Source organism: Benincasa hispida, chromosome 6 (genome assembly GCF_027475165.1).
Source record: "Benincasa hispida cultivar pf3 chromosome 6, pf3_genome.v1.1, whole genome shotgun sequence".
Lineage (NCBI taxonomy): Eukaryota > Viridiplantae > Streptophyta > Magnoliopsida > Cucurbitales > Cucurbitaceae > Benincasa > Benincasa hispida.
Genome location: NC_143483.1, coordinates 56,899,950 through 56,913,402, shown reverse-complemented (window position 1 = coordinate 56,913,402; position 13,453 = coordinate 56,899,950). Strand labels below are relative to the sequence as shown.

At 35.6% G+C, this 13,453-nt stretch overlaps 1 protein-coding gene across 1 annotated transcript in view; it reads left to right on the top strand.

Moving 5' to 3' along the window:
* The window catches only part of EMB3142 (nuclear pore complex protein (DUF3414)), a 73,812-nt gene that overhangs the window by 23,717 nt on the left and 36,642 nt on the right, over positions 1–13,453 (top strand). Inside the window, exons 11-18 of the mRNA XM_039033913.2 lie at positions 6,693–6,854; positions 7,119–7,235; positions 7,337–7,543; positions 8,349–8,450; positions 8,578–8,721; positions 9,164–9,294; positions 9,367–9,486; positions 11,133–11,256. Of these exons, the coding sequence (XP_038889841.2) occupies positions 6,693–6,854; positions 7,119–7,235; positions 7,337–7,543; positions 8,349–8,450; positions 8,578–8,721; positions 9,164–9,294; positions 9,367–9,486; positions 11,133–11,256 (1,107 nt within the window). The remainder of the gene's footprint in view (positions 1–6,692; positions 6,855–7,118; positions 7,236–7,336; positions 7,544–8,348; positions 8,451–8,577; positions 8,722–9,163; positions 9,295–9,366; positions 9,487–11,132; positions 11,257–13,453) is intronic.

Sequence of the window (13,453 nt, the reverse complement as noted above, 5' to 3'; positions counted from 1 at the left end):
CAATTAACGGGGCTGTTCCCATGAATGCTTCTTATGACTTGGCACCATAAGGAATCTGCTTCATACATGGATCGCTAGCCCCATTTGGAGAGTAAAGCAAAGTTCTCGAGTTTCAAACTTTCCAAGCCGAGACCCCATCCTTTTGGACTCTGGTTAACATTCTCCCATTTCATAGCTTGCTTTATGCCCTTCCCCAAAAAATTTCCTCATGGATCTTTCTACGGTTGCAACTACCTTTTCCGACATTAAAAAGGTGGACATGTAATATGTGGGAAGATTGGACAACACTTTTTTACAAAGAGTGATTCTACCTCCCCAAGAAAGGTTATATCTCTTCCACTTATCTAATTTACCTTGAACTTTATCAATGATTGGTTGCCAAAATGATGATTTCTTTGGGTAACCACCCAAAGGTAAGACTAGATACATTATAGGGAGATGCTTTACAATTCAACAGGGAGGCAATTGAGCATACCTTGTTTTCGTCTATATTGATCCCACAAAAGGTTGATTTTTCCCAATTTACTTTTTACCCTGAGCACCACTTAAAGAGCTCTAATGTCCTTCGAAGATTCTCTAGCATCTCATCATCGAATTTGCAAAAGTTTATAGTACCGTCAGCAAATTGAAGAAGAGGGACACGTATTTTATCTTTCCCCACCATAAACTCTTCATACAACTTTTTCTTTTGGATTCTTAAAATAAGGCTACTTAAAACTTCACTTACGGGGAGGAAAAGGAAGGGTGATAGGGATCCCCTTGCCTTAAACCAGTGTTTTAAAAAGCCCTCTCAGGCGCGCGCCTAGGCCCAAGGTGTAGGTCTGGCGCCTCGCCTTGGAAAAGCGAAGCTCACAAAATAAGGCACGCCTTAGGCGCGCACTTTTTGTGAAGCCCCAAGGATCAAAGCCTTGTGCCTTGGGGCTTTTCATTTATTTTTAAAAAATAGTAATAATTAAGGATTTTTCTTCTTTATTAACTAAAAGGATCAACTTTACCAAACCTAAATGCAAAATTTCTTGTATTTTGGGTCCCTTTTTTCCATATTTCCACTTCAATTATACTCTCTTTTTAATGTAATATTTTTATATATAGTGCGCCTCACAAAAAAAAAGCCCGCGCTTTTTTGTGCACCTTACGCCTAGGCTCCAGAGAGCCATTGCGCCTTAAGGCACCTTGGGCATTTAAAAACACTGCCTTAAACCCCTCGAAGCAAAGATTCTTCCTCTTGGCGGCCATCGATGAAAATTGAAAATTTTGGATTTTTGACACAACCAATCCATGTAATCCAGCGTGGATTAAAATTTTTTTCCCCTTTTTTTAAACAATTCTTCAATGGACTATTTATAGGCGTAAAAAAGAAGGTTCTTCGCCTCTCTCTAATGATTTTGCTGACATCATGCATTTAATTTCATGTCTTGCTGCACCCATTGCTTCGTATCACAGATCCATTGGTTCTACGGCGAATGTCTCAAATCAGTTACCAACTTGCTCTATTGATTTGACTTCCATCACCCACGCATTTGTCATTTTTTATCTTCGTGTTTCTATCTCATCGCGTGGTGCTATGCGTTGCAAAGTTGGGCGCCGAGTTGATTTCTTCTATGCATTCAAGACTAGACTGCAACTTATTTCTTTGGCTTTTTTTCTCTTTATTTCATCCGAATCCTACACCCAAAAGTGAGATTTTATAATTTTCAAAGATTATTAGTTTTGTAAGCACATGATTGTAGAGTATGATTATTTGCATGGATTTTTTGTCAAGTTAATGCGATTTCCTCTAAATTTTCCCAAGTATCCTAAATAGAAAGGTAAAATAACTTGTATTTCTACGAGCCTTAATCGACTGCGAGCGACGATTGTGGTTGGAGGCTTCCGCTTCCATTATGATGTGATGAACTTAATCCAATTGAAACAATGTTCGAGGTAGGATCAATGCTCTGAAAATCAAGATATCTCCAAGAACTTCTTTTATGGAATACTGAATAATTAGTTTAACAATAAAGCTCAAGCCATATATATAGGCTGAGGGTATAAACTGAAGGGAGTTCTTGTGGGCCTCAGTAGTTAACAGCCCAATAAGGATGGGGCTTGTTAAAACTAAAGTAAAAGAGTATTTACATTGGATAAGTTTCTATTTATTTTAAACAAAAACTTAACCCTAAGAAATACAAGAAACAGACCAAGAAGTACAAGAAATTCCAAGATTAATGAGGTTCTGCATCATGTCATCTCAGATTCTCATTTGAAGTTAAGTGAAGAAAATGATTAATTCTTTCAGAAGAGAAATCTGACCACAATGAATTGCCTATAAAGAAACGAAAGAGAATGATATATGGATAACTGTGTATTATTACATTGTATAAAGAAGATAAATATCTTTATCTCATAAATGATCATAGAACTTCTCAGAAAATCTAATTTCTATAAACCTCATTGAGGGATGTTTTCTCCCTTGGATGTAGTTATTGGAATAAGGCTCTTGTTGTTTGAGGTGATGCCTCGCATTGCAACCCCATTTTTAGATAGCACCGCATATCAACATAGGAGGATTGATGAGGGATTTCATGTGCACCTATATAAGAGCATGAGAGAAATATTCCTTATCATTATCACTCCATAGGACTCTTAAGGGGACTATTAAATTGAGTTCAAATTTCAACATGGAAGTTACGAAAATGAGAAAAATAAGAAAGCAACTCAAAATGATTTTCATTAAATATAACCAAGTCACATGAAAATATTATGGACAAAGGTAAGAAAATACCGAAATGCGCTCTTGGTCTCAATAAGTTAAGGACTCCAAACATCAAAATGAACTAACTAAAATGGAGTACTACTTTGGTGATTAATTATTAGATTCAAACTTAGGCGATGAAATCTATTTGTTGATGTATCTCACCATCTAAAGAAGACAAATGGTGAAATTAAGGACGAGACTCTTCAACATTGAGATGGATGAATGACGTTTGACAATCTTCTGCAAAGGAAGATGACATGCTGGAGCATGCAATGGTTATAATAGGTGTTTTTGGTTAAAAAATGTAGAGACCTTTAGATTCACACCCTTTATCATTAATACTATTCATATGTAAGATCTTGAAATAAGTAATAACTAGGAAAGAATGTAACATAATAGTTACCATCTCGAAATTATCGCACCTGAGCAAGGTATTACCAAACCACATACCCAAAATAAAAAGGGTAGAGTGACGAACACACCTATGTAAGACAGAGGAGATTACAGTGACACATGTGCCCACATGTGTTAGCATGTGGGAATAACAGCAGAAATTTGTGGTGTCTCATGATCCTTGCACGTTGATTTGATGCTAGCCAGTTTTTAGGATTAGGTTGATTGGCGACTAAGCTCTTTTTTTGGGCTAGGTAGCGGCGAGAAAACGAAAATTTCTATAAAAATTGCAATAGTAGTGGCAGCAGATGTGGGCAGCAATGCACATTGATAGCTGCAATAGCAACGAGTTTAGGTTTAGGGAGGACAAGTTCACAAAACCCAAGGTGGAAACAAAAAGAGTCTTGACCCTGAACCTAATGGTTCACAAGACTAATGGTTGATAAACCTATTTCCCTAGAAAAAGGCCTACTAGGTTGATAGCACGTAAATACTAGGTCTGAGAGAATGATTCAACTATTCCATTAACGAGTTTATGTATAGATTGGAGGACAAGGTAGATGAGGGAGCCCAAGAGATAAAAGAAGGGAAATCTCCAATAATAAAATCAAAGTCTTTATTATGAATCGGAAGTTGTCAATACAAGAAGACAATCTGTCTATTTATAAAGAGTTGGAAAGCAAACTAATCCTAATCCTAATTAATCAAAGAAACTAATCCTAATCCTAATTAGTCAAAGAAACTAATCTTAATCCAAATAAACCACGTTTGCTTTGGATCAATATGGTCAAGGCCATTCTAGCAGACCTTTGGTTCGAAAGGAATCAGAGAATTTTCCATGAGGTTGAAACTTGTTGGGAGGCTCGCTTTGATTCAGCTCAAAGAAATGCTTCAGCTTGGTGCTCTTTGAACAGTGAATTTGAAGGCTTCTTTATACAAGAATTAAATTTGAATTGGCAGGCTTTTATTTTCCCTGCTTGTTAGGATTGTTTAGTTCTTTTTTTGGCTTATTGCACCTTCCTTTTCCCTGTTTTTATTTGGAAGTTGTACTATTGTATGGATATGATGAGGACGCTAAGAGGGTGTCAACCTAGTTGAGATGACTGAGTGCGCTTCCTAATCCTTTCTCTTAGTAGTCCCGTGTTGTTCTCTTTTGGTTTTTCTTCATGCTCTTTGTATAACTCTTTTGTACTTTGAGCATTAGTCTCCTTTTATCTTATTATAATAAAGAAGCTCGTTTCCGTTTAAAAAAAAATCCAAATAAACCAAGGAAACTAATCCTAATTCTAATCAACCATGGAAACTAATCCCAATCCTAATCAATTAAGGATTTGACCATAATACCCAAACTTATCCTAATCCTACTACATCATTCTATCCCAAAAAAAAAAAAAAAAAAAACTCATCCTCGAGTTTTAAAACGAAAATGAAGATAAAAGTAAAAAGTAAGCCATTCAAACGGACACATCTCTAAATATCGGGCACCAATAACAACTAATTTTCACGAGCCATGCCAATATATCAAATATTTGATTCTTGAAAGGGAAAATTATTTCCATCAATATGATCATCAATGAACCCAAGAATTAAGTTGTTCAAAAAATCCTTTATTGTTAAAATATATGCAGACTCCTTAAGGAATGATGGAAAAATGCTTTCAATTTTCTTCAAATTAAGTTGCCCATGAGTATCTTTTTCTTCCACACTTAAAGAATTCACATCCTCCTCGTATTTCCTCTGATATAACCTTGATCTTGGTTGTTTTTGAACGATTCTTGGTAAATCTTGGACATTTTTTGCATACCATAGGGTGTTGTTGATTCTCTTGTTGTCTTTCTTGGTGGTCAAGGCTAATTTCCGCTCCATTCTCTTGTTGTGGAGATAATTGTGGTTGGCTGAGTTAATTGATCTGACCAATTGGACACATTCTTTGCGGTGGTTTCATCTTCTTCAACACCTCCATCGTTTGATTTCATCAATTAATAGTTCCTCATTATCTGGTTCGAATTGAGCAACCTCCATGTTAGTCCCTTCGATTTTTTCTTCTTTCAACACAAACTCCTCTTCGATCTTTCTACCTTTCTTATTCAACTCGTCTTCAATTGATTTTTTTTTTCTTTTCTTCTACTCCGTTCATTTTTTGCGCAATTTCACAGCCCATTTGGATGAGTTCTTGATCTTCTTGAGTGACTAAATGTGATTCTTGATGGTTTCTTGAAAAATCTTGAAGATTATAATTATGTCTTTCTTGAACTTTTTCCAAAAGAACCCGAATTTCATTCATCCTTTTTCGAAGGTCCTTTTGATAGATGTTTTTATTTGAATATTTCTGTTTTCTTGAAAATGTTTCGACCTCCAAATTTGTGTTGGAATAATTCATGGGTGTTCTTTGATGTTGGTGATAATAATTTTTTTCGTACTCCGAATCATTTTCTGAATCATCTAACTCCCAATTCTTATGTCGCTTTTTTGAGAAACCGGCTTGATTGGATCGTTGGGCTCTTTGTTGATAATGTCGCCTTGTTATTCCATTCGAAACTACATTAGAATCTTCATCGGAATCGCTAGAATCACTATAATCAAATTTCAAATGTGGATAATGATAGATTCTTTGAGAAAATTGAGCACGGGCGAAATTATTATGTTGGAATTCGTCTTTTGAATCACTCGAATCAAAATTCTAACACTACTTTCTTGCCTATACCAACTTCTATTTTTTTCTTCGCCGTCTTTCTTGATCGGTAATAGTCCATTCTAGCAAAATCTTTTTTTTAAAAAATCACGGTATCTTCTTTCCTTTCTAAAATTGAAAGGGTTCCCCCTATATAGATGTGGACTGTTCAATAACGAGCACAACTCACGAAGTTCCCTCTTGCGATCGGCGTCGCCAAGAGTTTCCTGGTCTTCCATCAGTGGTGGTCAACTTTGGCCTAGATGACCGCTTTGATACCAAATTGATGTAGCCAAGGAAATAAAAGAAGAAAAATCTCCAATAATAAAATCAAAGTCTTTATTATGAATCAAAAGTTGCCAATACAAGAAGACGATCTCTCTATTTATAGAGAATTGGAAAACAAACTAATCCTAATCCTAATTAACCAAAGAAACTAATCCTAATCCTAATTAGTCATAGAAACTAATCCTAATCCAAATAAACCAAGGAAACTAGTCCTAATTCTAATTAATCATGGAAACTAATCCCAATCCTAATCAATTAAGGATTTGATCATAATACCCTAACTTATCCTAATCCTACTACACCAGTAAACCTAAGTAAATAAAAGTAAAAAGATAATAAAGGAAAATATGTCTACAATATTTATATACAATAATACAAGTTACAACTATTCTAATATAAATACTCTTAACATTATAAATAATGGGAATTCTTTGTAAAAATATATTGTGTTGACTACTCATGCCAAAGAATGTGGTTCTATTCATGCTTGTGTGTTTATGTATATGCATTTCAATAAATGCAGGTTAACCTCCTTAATAATTATCATCTTTCATTTCTTAGGACAGGTTTATTTTAAGGTAATTGGTTTTTTATGGTATGAAGGTGAAAGAGTCGAAGGACAGAGCCATGCACACACTTAGTCAGTTTCGTGCTACTGGGTCACAAGATTTCATGCATGATGGTGATTCAAGTTTCCATCAAGCTAGTGAAACTGTTCCTTCGCCTTTTGTCTCCCTTTTGGAGTTTGTTAGTGAAATTTATCGGGTAAGCTTTGATTGAAGTATTTAAAAGTTTTGAGATGTTGATAAGGTAGAAACTTTCAGGTCAAATAGGGATGTTTTGGTGGTTTGTTATTTTGATTGAAAAATATTTCATGCTATTATTGATCAAGGCAAAATAACTCACTAGAGTCTGAAATTTAGAATGCTCCTCAAAGGTTCTAGTAAAGGTAGGTAATAGTAATACATCACACGTGCTGATTTGAATTAGGTTTGATTATTGAGCTTAAATTTCTTGCAATTTGTTCAGAAAGAGCCAGAACTGTTGTCAAGCAACGATGTCTTGTGGACATTTGCAAATTTTGCTGGGGAGGATCATACAAATTTTCAGACGTTGGTGGCATTCTTGAATATGCTGAGTACCTTAGTATGTGACTATGCTCTTCTAGGTCTTAGTTATTACCCAGCTCATCATTTTTTTTCCACGAGAAATTACTTAACTATAATATTATCCTACATGCATTTCAGGCTTGCAACGAAGAAGGTGCTTCAAGGGTTTTTGAGTTACTTCAGGGAAAAGCATTCCGGTCTGTTGGATGGACCACCTTATTTGATTGCCTATCAATTTATGATGAAAAATTTAGACAGTCCCTCCAAACTGCTGGGGCCCTGCTACCAGAATTTCAGGAAGGTGATGCAAAAGCACTTGTCGCATATTTGAATGTTCTTCAAAAGGTAATAGTGTCATACTATATTGGTCCAAAAATTTTATTCCCTTTTCCTTTCACACTTTTCTGAAATTGTTTTGAGTTGAATTTCTTGATCCATGACTGTAGTTTGGGAGTTTCATTTGCATTCTACTTGCTAGACTAACTATATGTCATTACTCATTAGTATGGTTATCTAGCAAGTAAAATGCAAATGAATCACCACAACAATTGCAGTCACCAATTAAGAAGTCTGAAGGGGAAGGGATTAAGACCCTAATAGTAAAAACAAAATGATCAAGCAAATTGTTTAGGGTTGGAGTTAAGTCTTATTATGTTGAACTGGAGTTTCTTTTTGTAGAGTTGGGTGCATTTTCACTTCTTTTTGAGTTTGCGTCCCTGAACAATATTTGTCTTTTTTATTCTATCAACGAAAAGTTGGCATTTTGTTATAAGATCAAAGTGGACTGCATCTAGATTTATATCGTTTCTTTCCTCTTCAAATTCAATATTCCTACCATTAGAGCACGGTCTTGAGATGCTCTATCTCTTGAGGGAACTCTTCTTTTGCACTTTAATATGGTTTACGTGCATGTTTATTTTTGTTTAGAAAACCCAGCCTTTTTTGTTTGTTTGTTTGAGAAGAATGGATGGTTACAGTAGGGCCTATAAAAGAACAGCTTGGAAGAGAGACCACTGACAACCAGATTCTAAACTAACTATACGAGCAAAAGGCTCCAATCGAGAAGAAAGAATAATCCAAATAGAATATTGTATAGATTTCATTGTTTCTTTATGATTATCTTCATTGTTTGGTTTCTGATGAGCTTCAGGTTGTGGAGAATGGGAATCCTCTTGAAAGAAAAAACTGGTTTTCTGATATTGAACCATTGTTCAAACTTCTTAGCTATGAGAATGTCCCTCCTTATCTGAAGGTTAGTTGTGCTTTTCTTTGTTACATTTTGAGTAAGCATGTTGCACAAGATTGATCATATTTTGGTGTTAGATGCTGAAATAGAGTTTTTCTAGATTGTTTTGATCGAGTTTTTGATGATAATATAGGGTGCTTTGAGGAATGCAATTGCATCCTTCATTGAAGTCTCTTCTGAGTTGAAGGATATAATTTGGCGCTATCTTGAGCAGTATGATTTACCTGTTCTTGTTGCATCCCATATTCAGAGTAGTACGAAGCCTATTACTTCTCAGGTTAGTTATTCTCTGATGGTCCTTTAAAATATGTAAAATATTCTGGAAATTAGATTCTACATTTCTGGCTCCATCTTCTTGTTTTGTTAAGAGTTGTTATAAGTTATGAACTTGATTTCTTTGGGAGGTGCTACCAGGAATTTTTTGTTGCTAGTTTGGATATATAGCAGCCTCATAATCACTTAAAGTACATTCAAAATTTAGCACTGGCATCATAGTGATATTTTAATGTGCAAATGAGATGTCCTGTTTCGAATGACCCACAAACTAAAGATGTTCTTTTTTGTACTTGATAAAGAAAAGATGAAATCTTATAAACACACTGTTAGTTTGCTTTCTCAAATACGATAACTGCAGTGACTGAACTTTGCTGCAATGAGAATATATATGGCATATACTCGTTTTTGTGTTTTAAAGTAGCAAGGGGAGATTGATTTTTCAGGTTTATGATATGCAATTCGAGTTGAATGAAATTGAAGCGAGACAGGAGAGATATCCATCAACAATATCTTTCCTTAACCTGTTAAATGCTCTCATTGGTAAAGAAAGGGATCTAAGTGATAGAGGGCGCAGGTAATGTTTATTGTTTATAATTGAGATTTGACTCAGTTTTCTTTATTCTAAGTTTTGAAAGGTTTGTTGCAGATTTGTTGGAATATTTAGGTTTGTTTATGATCATGTTTTTGGGCCATTCCCTCAACGAGCCTATGCAGATCCTGTCGAGAAATGGCAGTTAGTTGTTGCTTGTCTTCAACATTTTCTCATGTGAGTGATAGGTTCAAACTTCAAAATGGAAGGTTCCGTCTTTTGATGTGTTTATGGGCCTCCCATTGTGGTCCATGATGCTTTTGTTCTTTTTGATTTGATAGTTCCCTCATTTTGTATTATCACTCTCATTTTATCTGGTTGTCATCAAGTCTAGGCTTTTATGCCGTTTCTAGTAGTTTATAGATTATTTAAATTCCTATTCCTAAAAAATTCGGGTAGGGAGGGTTAAAAAAGATTGGGTAGGGAGGGTTAAAAAATATGGGCATTTTCCAAAAAAATGATAGGCAATGATAGGCAAAACATATTGGTATATCATTAATGACAGGCAATACATAGAAAAAAGAGATCTGGTTGTCATCACTAATGATAGGCATTAGATACATATTGGTATCAGAGCTGTTTATCTCGGGGAAATTTGAAAATATTTTACAAAAACGCTTGGAGGACCGCTTAGATGTGACTGATAATCTTCATATGTTTTTGTAATTACTCTTTGGGTCTTAGTTCGTTAGATAGGAAACTCTTTTGTTTTAGCTTAGCTCCTTTGTTTAGATTTCATGTGATACAAAAACCTTAACAATTTGAAAAATTAGGAACATTTTTGTTGAACCCCTAATATCAAATTCTAAAACCCCCAAGTCAATTTGATGCCAATCCAAAGGGAAAGATTAGATTTGGATTACCTTTTGATTGAAGACTTAGAGATAAGGAAAACTAGTCCTCTACTCAAGGTTTAAACACTCTACAAACAAGTTGATTAATCTTACCTGAATGCTTTAAGTATGCAGCCCTAGATCAAGAATTGCAAAGGTTGGTGATGAATCTCTGTCATCAACTTAGAGAAAAATTATCATTCCCAAATTCAAAACCCAAGAATTGTTATAAAACAACCTAAAGGCAAGGCTTTAATAACCTCCCAAAGAAAATCCTAATGCCACATCATTGTTCATATTAAAATTACAAAAACACCCCTACTTAAGATGCCATAAAATGGATAAAAATGGAGAACACTAAAATTACATCAAAATTATTAAATAAAATAAATAATAATTTGATGTCCGAGAGGGTTCATATCATCCTCTCCTCCTTTTGAAGGATTCGTCCTCGAATCCAATTCAAAGCCTTGTAAAGCAACTTTAGAGTCATGAGAAAATGATATCATAGGGCCAAAATTGTCATTCCCAAATTCAAAATCCAAAAACTATTTTAAAACAACCTAAAGGCAAGAATTTAATAGCCTCCCAAAGAAAACCCTAATTCCACATCATAGTTCATAATAAAATTACAAAAACACTCCTACTTAAGATGCCATAAAATGGATGAAAATGGAAAATACTAAAATTACATCAAAATTATTAAATAAAACATAAATAACAATTTGCTGCCCAGGACGGTTCATATCATCATGTCTCTCTTTAGGCCAATGTTCGAATATTTTTGTAATTAGTCTTTAGGTCTTATTTCGTTAGATAGGAGCCCTCTTTTGTTTTACCTTGGCTCCTTTGTTTAGGTTGTCTTTTTGTATGTTGCTTTTAATTCTTCATTTTTCTCTATGGCGATAAAAACATGGATTTCTTCTAAAAGAACCTTATCATTATTGGGCCAGTTAAATTTAATATGCATATTTAATGGTCAATATGCAGGATTTTGAAAATGTATGATATTAAAGAAGAGGACATTGACATTGTTATTGACCGATCACAGTCATCAATGGAATCACAATCATCTTCACTTCAAACTCAATTACCAGTCCTTGAGTTGATAAAAGTACGTATCTGTTACTATTGCTTCATTCGATCCGTATGCAATGAGTTGCTTTGGATTTATAATTTGTGATTGTTTTCTATTGATGCAAGTGTGTTTTTGTTCATGAAACAACCCATTCATAATGTTGCTTATTTCATATTTCACCATTTTTTATTAAACAATTTCTGATGTGGAGTCAATTAACTTGGGAGCAACAAATTTCCACGGAAAAATTTAATCATATTTGACATGACTGGAACCATATTTTTTGTTTGTTTTCTTGTTTACCTTTTTTAAATGTCACGTCTTTGTTAAATATAAATCGTTCAACAAAGTAGACAAGAGAGTATGGGGTCTTTGAGGCAAAGGCAAAAGCCCAAGACTGGAACTCTATTTTTGGTGGATCAACTTCCTTCCTCTTATCTCGGGATTTCTTTGGGAGGCAATTAAAAAGTCAAGTGTTTTGGAATTCGATTTTAAGTAAGATCTTAAAATCCTGGGGAAAAATAAAGCACCTGGACCAGATGGCTTTACAGTGGAGTTCCTCTCAAGATTTTGGTTCCTGGTTAAAGACAATTTTATTAAGCTATTCGAAGACTTTCGCAAAGGTGGAAGATTGAATGCATGTGTGAGAGGAAACTTCATTTGCCTCATTCAAAAGAAAGAAGATGCAGCATCTGTTAAGGATTTTAGGCCAATCAGCCTTACTACTTTAACTTACAAGGTAGTTGCAAAAGTACTTGCTGAAAGATTGAAGAAAGTTATGCACTCTATCATCGGGCCATCCCAGAACGCCTTTATTGAAGGGAGGCAAATACTAGATGCAGTTTTGATAGCTAATGAAGTGGTGGAGGATTACTGTGTGAAAAAGAAAAAGGGATGGATCCTTAAACTTGATATGGAAAAAGCTTTCGACCGGGTGGATTGGACCTTTTTAGAAAAGGTTTTAATTGCAAAAAACTTTGACTTTCGCTGGATCTCTTAGATCTTGGGCTGCATTCAAGACCCAAAATTCTCTATCATTATTAATGAAAGACCTCGAGGCCGCATTCTTGCATCTAGAGGGATTAGGCAAGGTGATCCTTTATCCCTTTTCCTTTTCCTTTTAGTAAGTGAAGTGTTGGGCGCCATCATTGACAAGTTGTACGACAATGGCCTGTTTGAAGGATTTATGGTTGGGAAGGAGAAGATTCACGTTCCACTACTGCAATTTGCAGACGATACCCTCATTTTTTGCAACTATGATAGCAAAATTTTGTTAAAATTGAAAGAAGCAATTAGTCTCTTCGAATGGTGCTCAGGTCAGAAGGTGAATTGGGAAAAATCAGCTCTTAGTGGAGTCAACATAGAAGAAGGGGAATTGTTACAAATGGCTGGCCTTCTCACTTGTAAGGCCGAATCATTGCCTCTCATGTACCTTGGTTTGCCACTAGGGGTCTATCCTAAGCAAATCTCCTTTTGGCAGCCGGTGATAGAAAAGGTGCATAGAAAATTGGACAAATGGAAAAGATTTAATCTCTCAAGAGGAGGAAGGGCAACCCTATGCAACTCAGTTCTCTCCAATCTCCCAACGTACTATATGTCTCTATTTGCAATGCCAAAAAACGTGGTTTCAACTTTAGAAAGATTAATACGAAACTTCTTTTGGGAAGGTCATAAAGGAAGCAAAGTTAACCACTTGGTAAAGTGGAGTATTGTGTCTCGGTCTCCAAGTAATGGAGGTCTCGGCTTGGGGGGCTTAAAATAAAAAATTCGGCCATGCTTGCTAAGTGGGGCTGGCGTTATATGATGGAGGAAAACTCTCTTTGGAGACAAGTGATCACTAGCATCCATGGGAAAGGCACCTTCAATTGGCATTCATCGGGGAAATGTGGGAATAGTCTGAGAAGTTCTTGGATCAATATCTCAAGATACTGGTCAAAAGTGGAGTCTTTGGCTTCTTTCATCCTTGGCGATGGCTCTCGAATAGGTTTTTGGTCTGATCCTTGGATTGACTCAACCCCATTGTCCACACTCTATCCAAGCTTGTTTAGAATTACCTTATTGCCAAGGGGCTCAATAGCTTCCCATTGGGATGATTCTCTAAACTCTTGGTCTATCATTTTTCGCCGTTTGTTTAAAGATGAGGAGGTTATTCACTTTCAGGCCTTGCTACTTGTCCTCTCAGGAAGATCAGTCTCAGCTAGCCCCGACCTAAGATCATGGTCTTTGGAAGCAT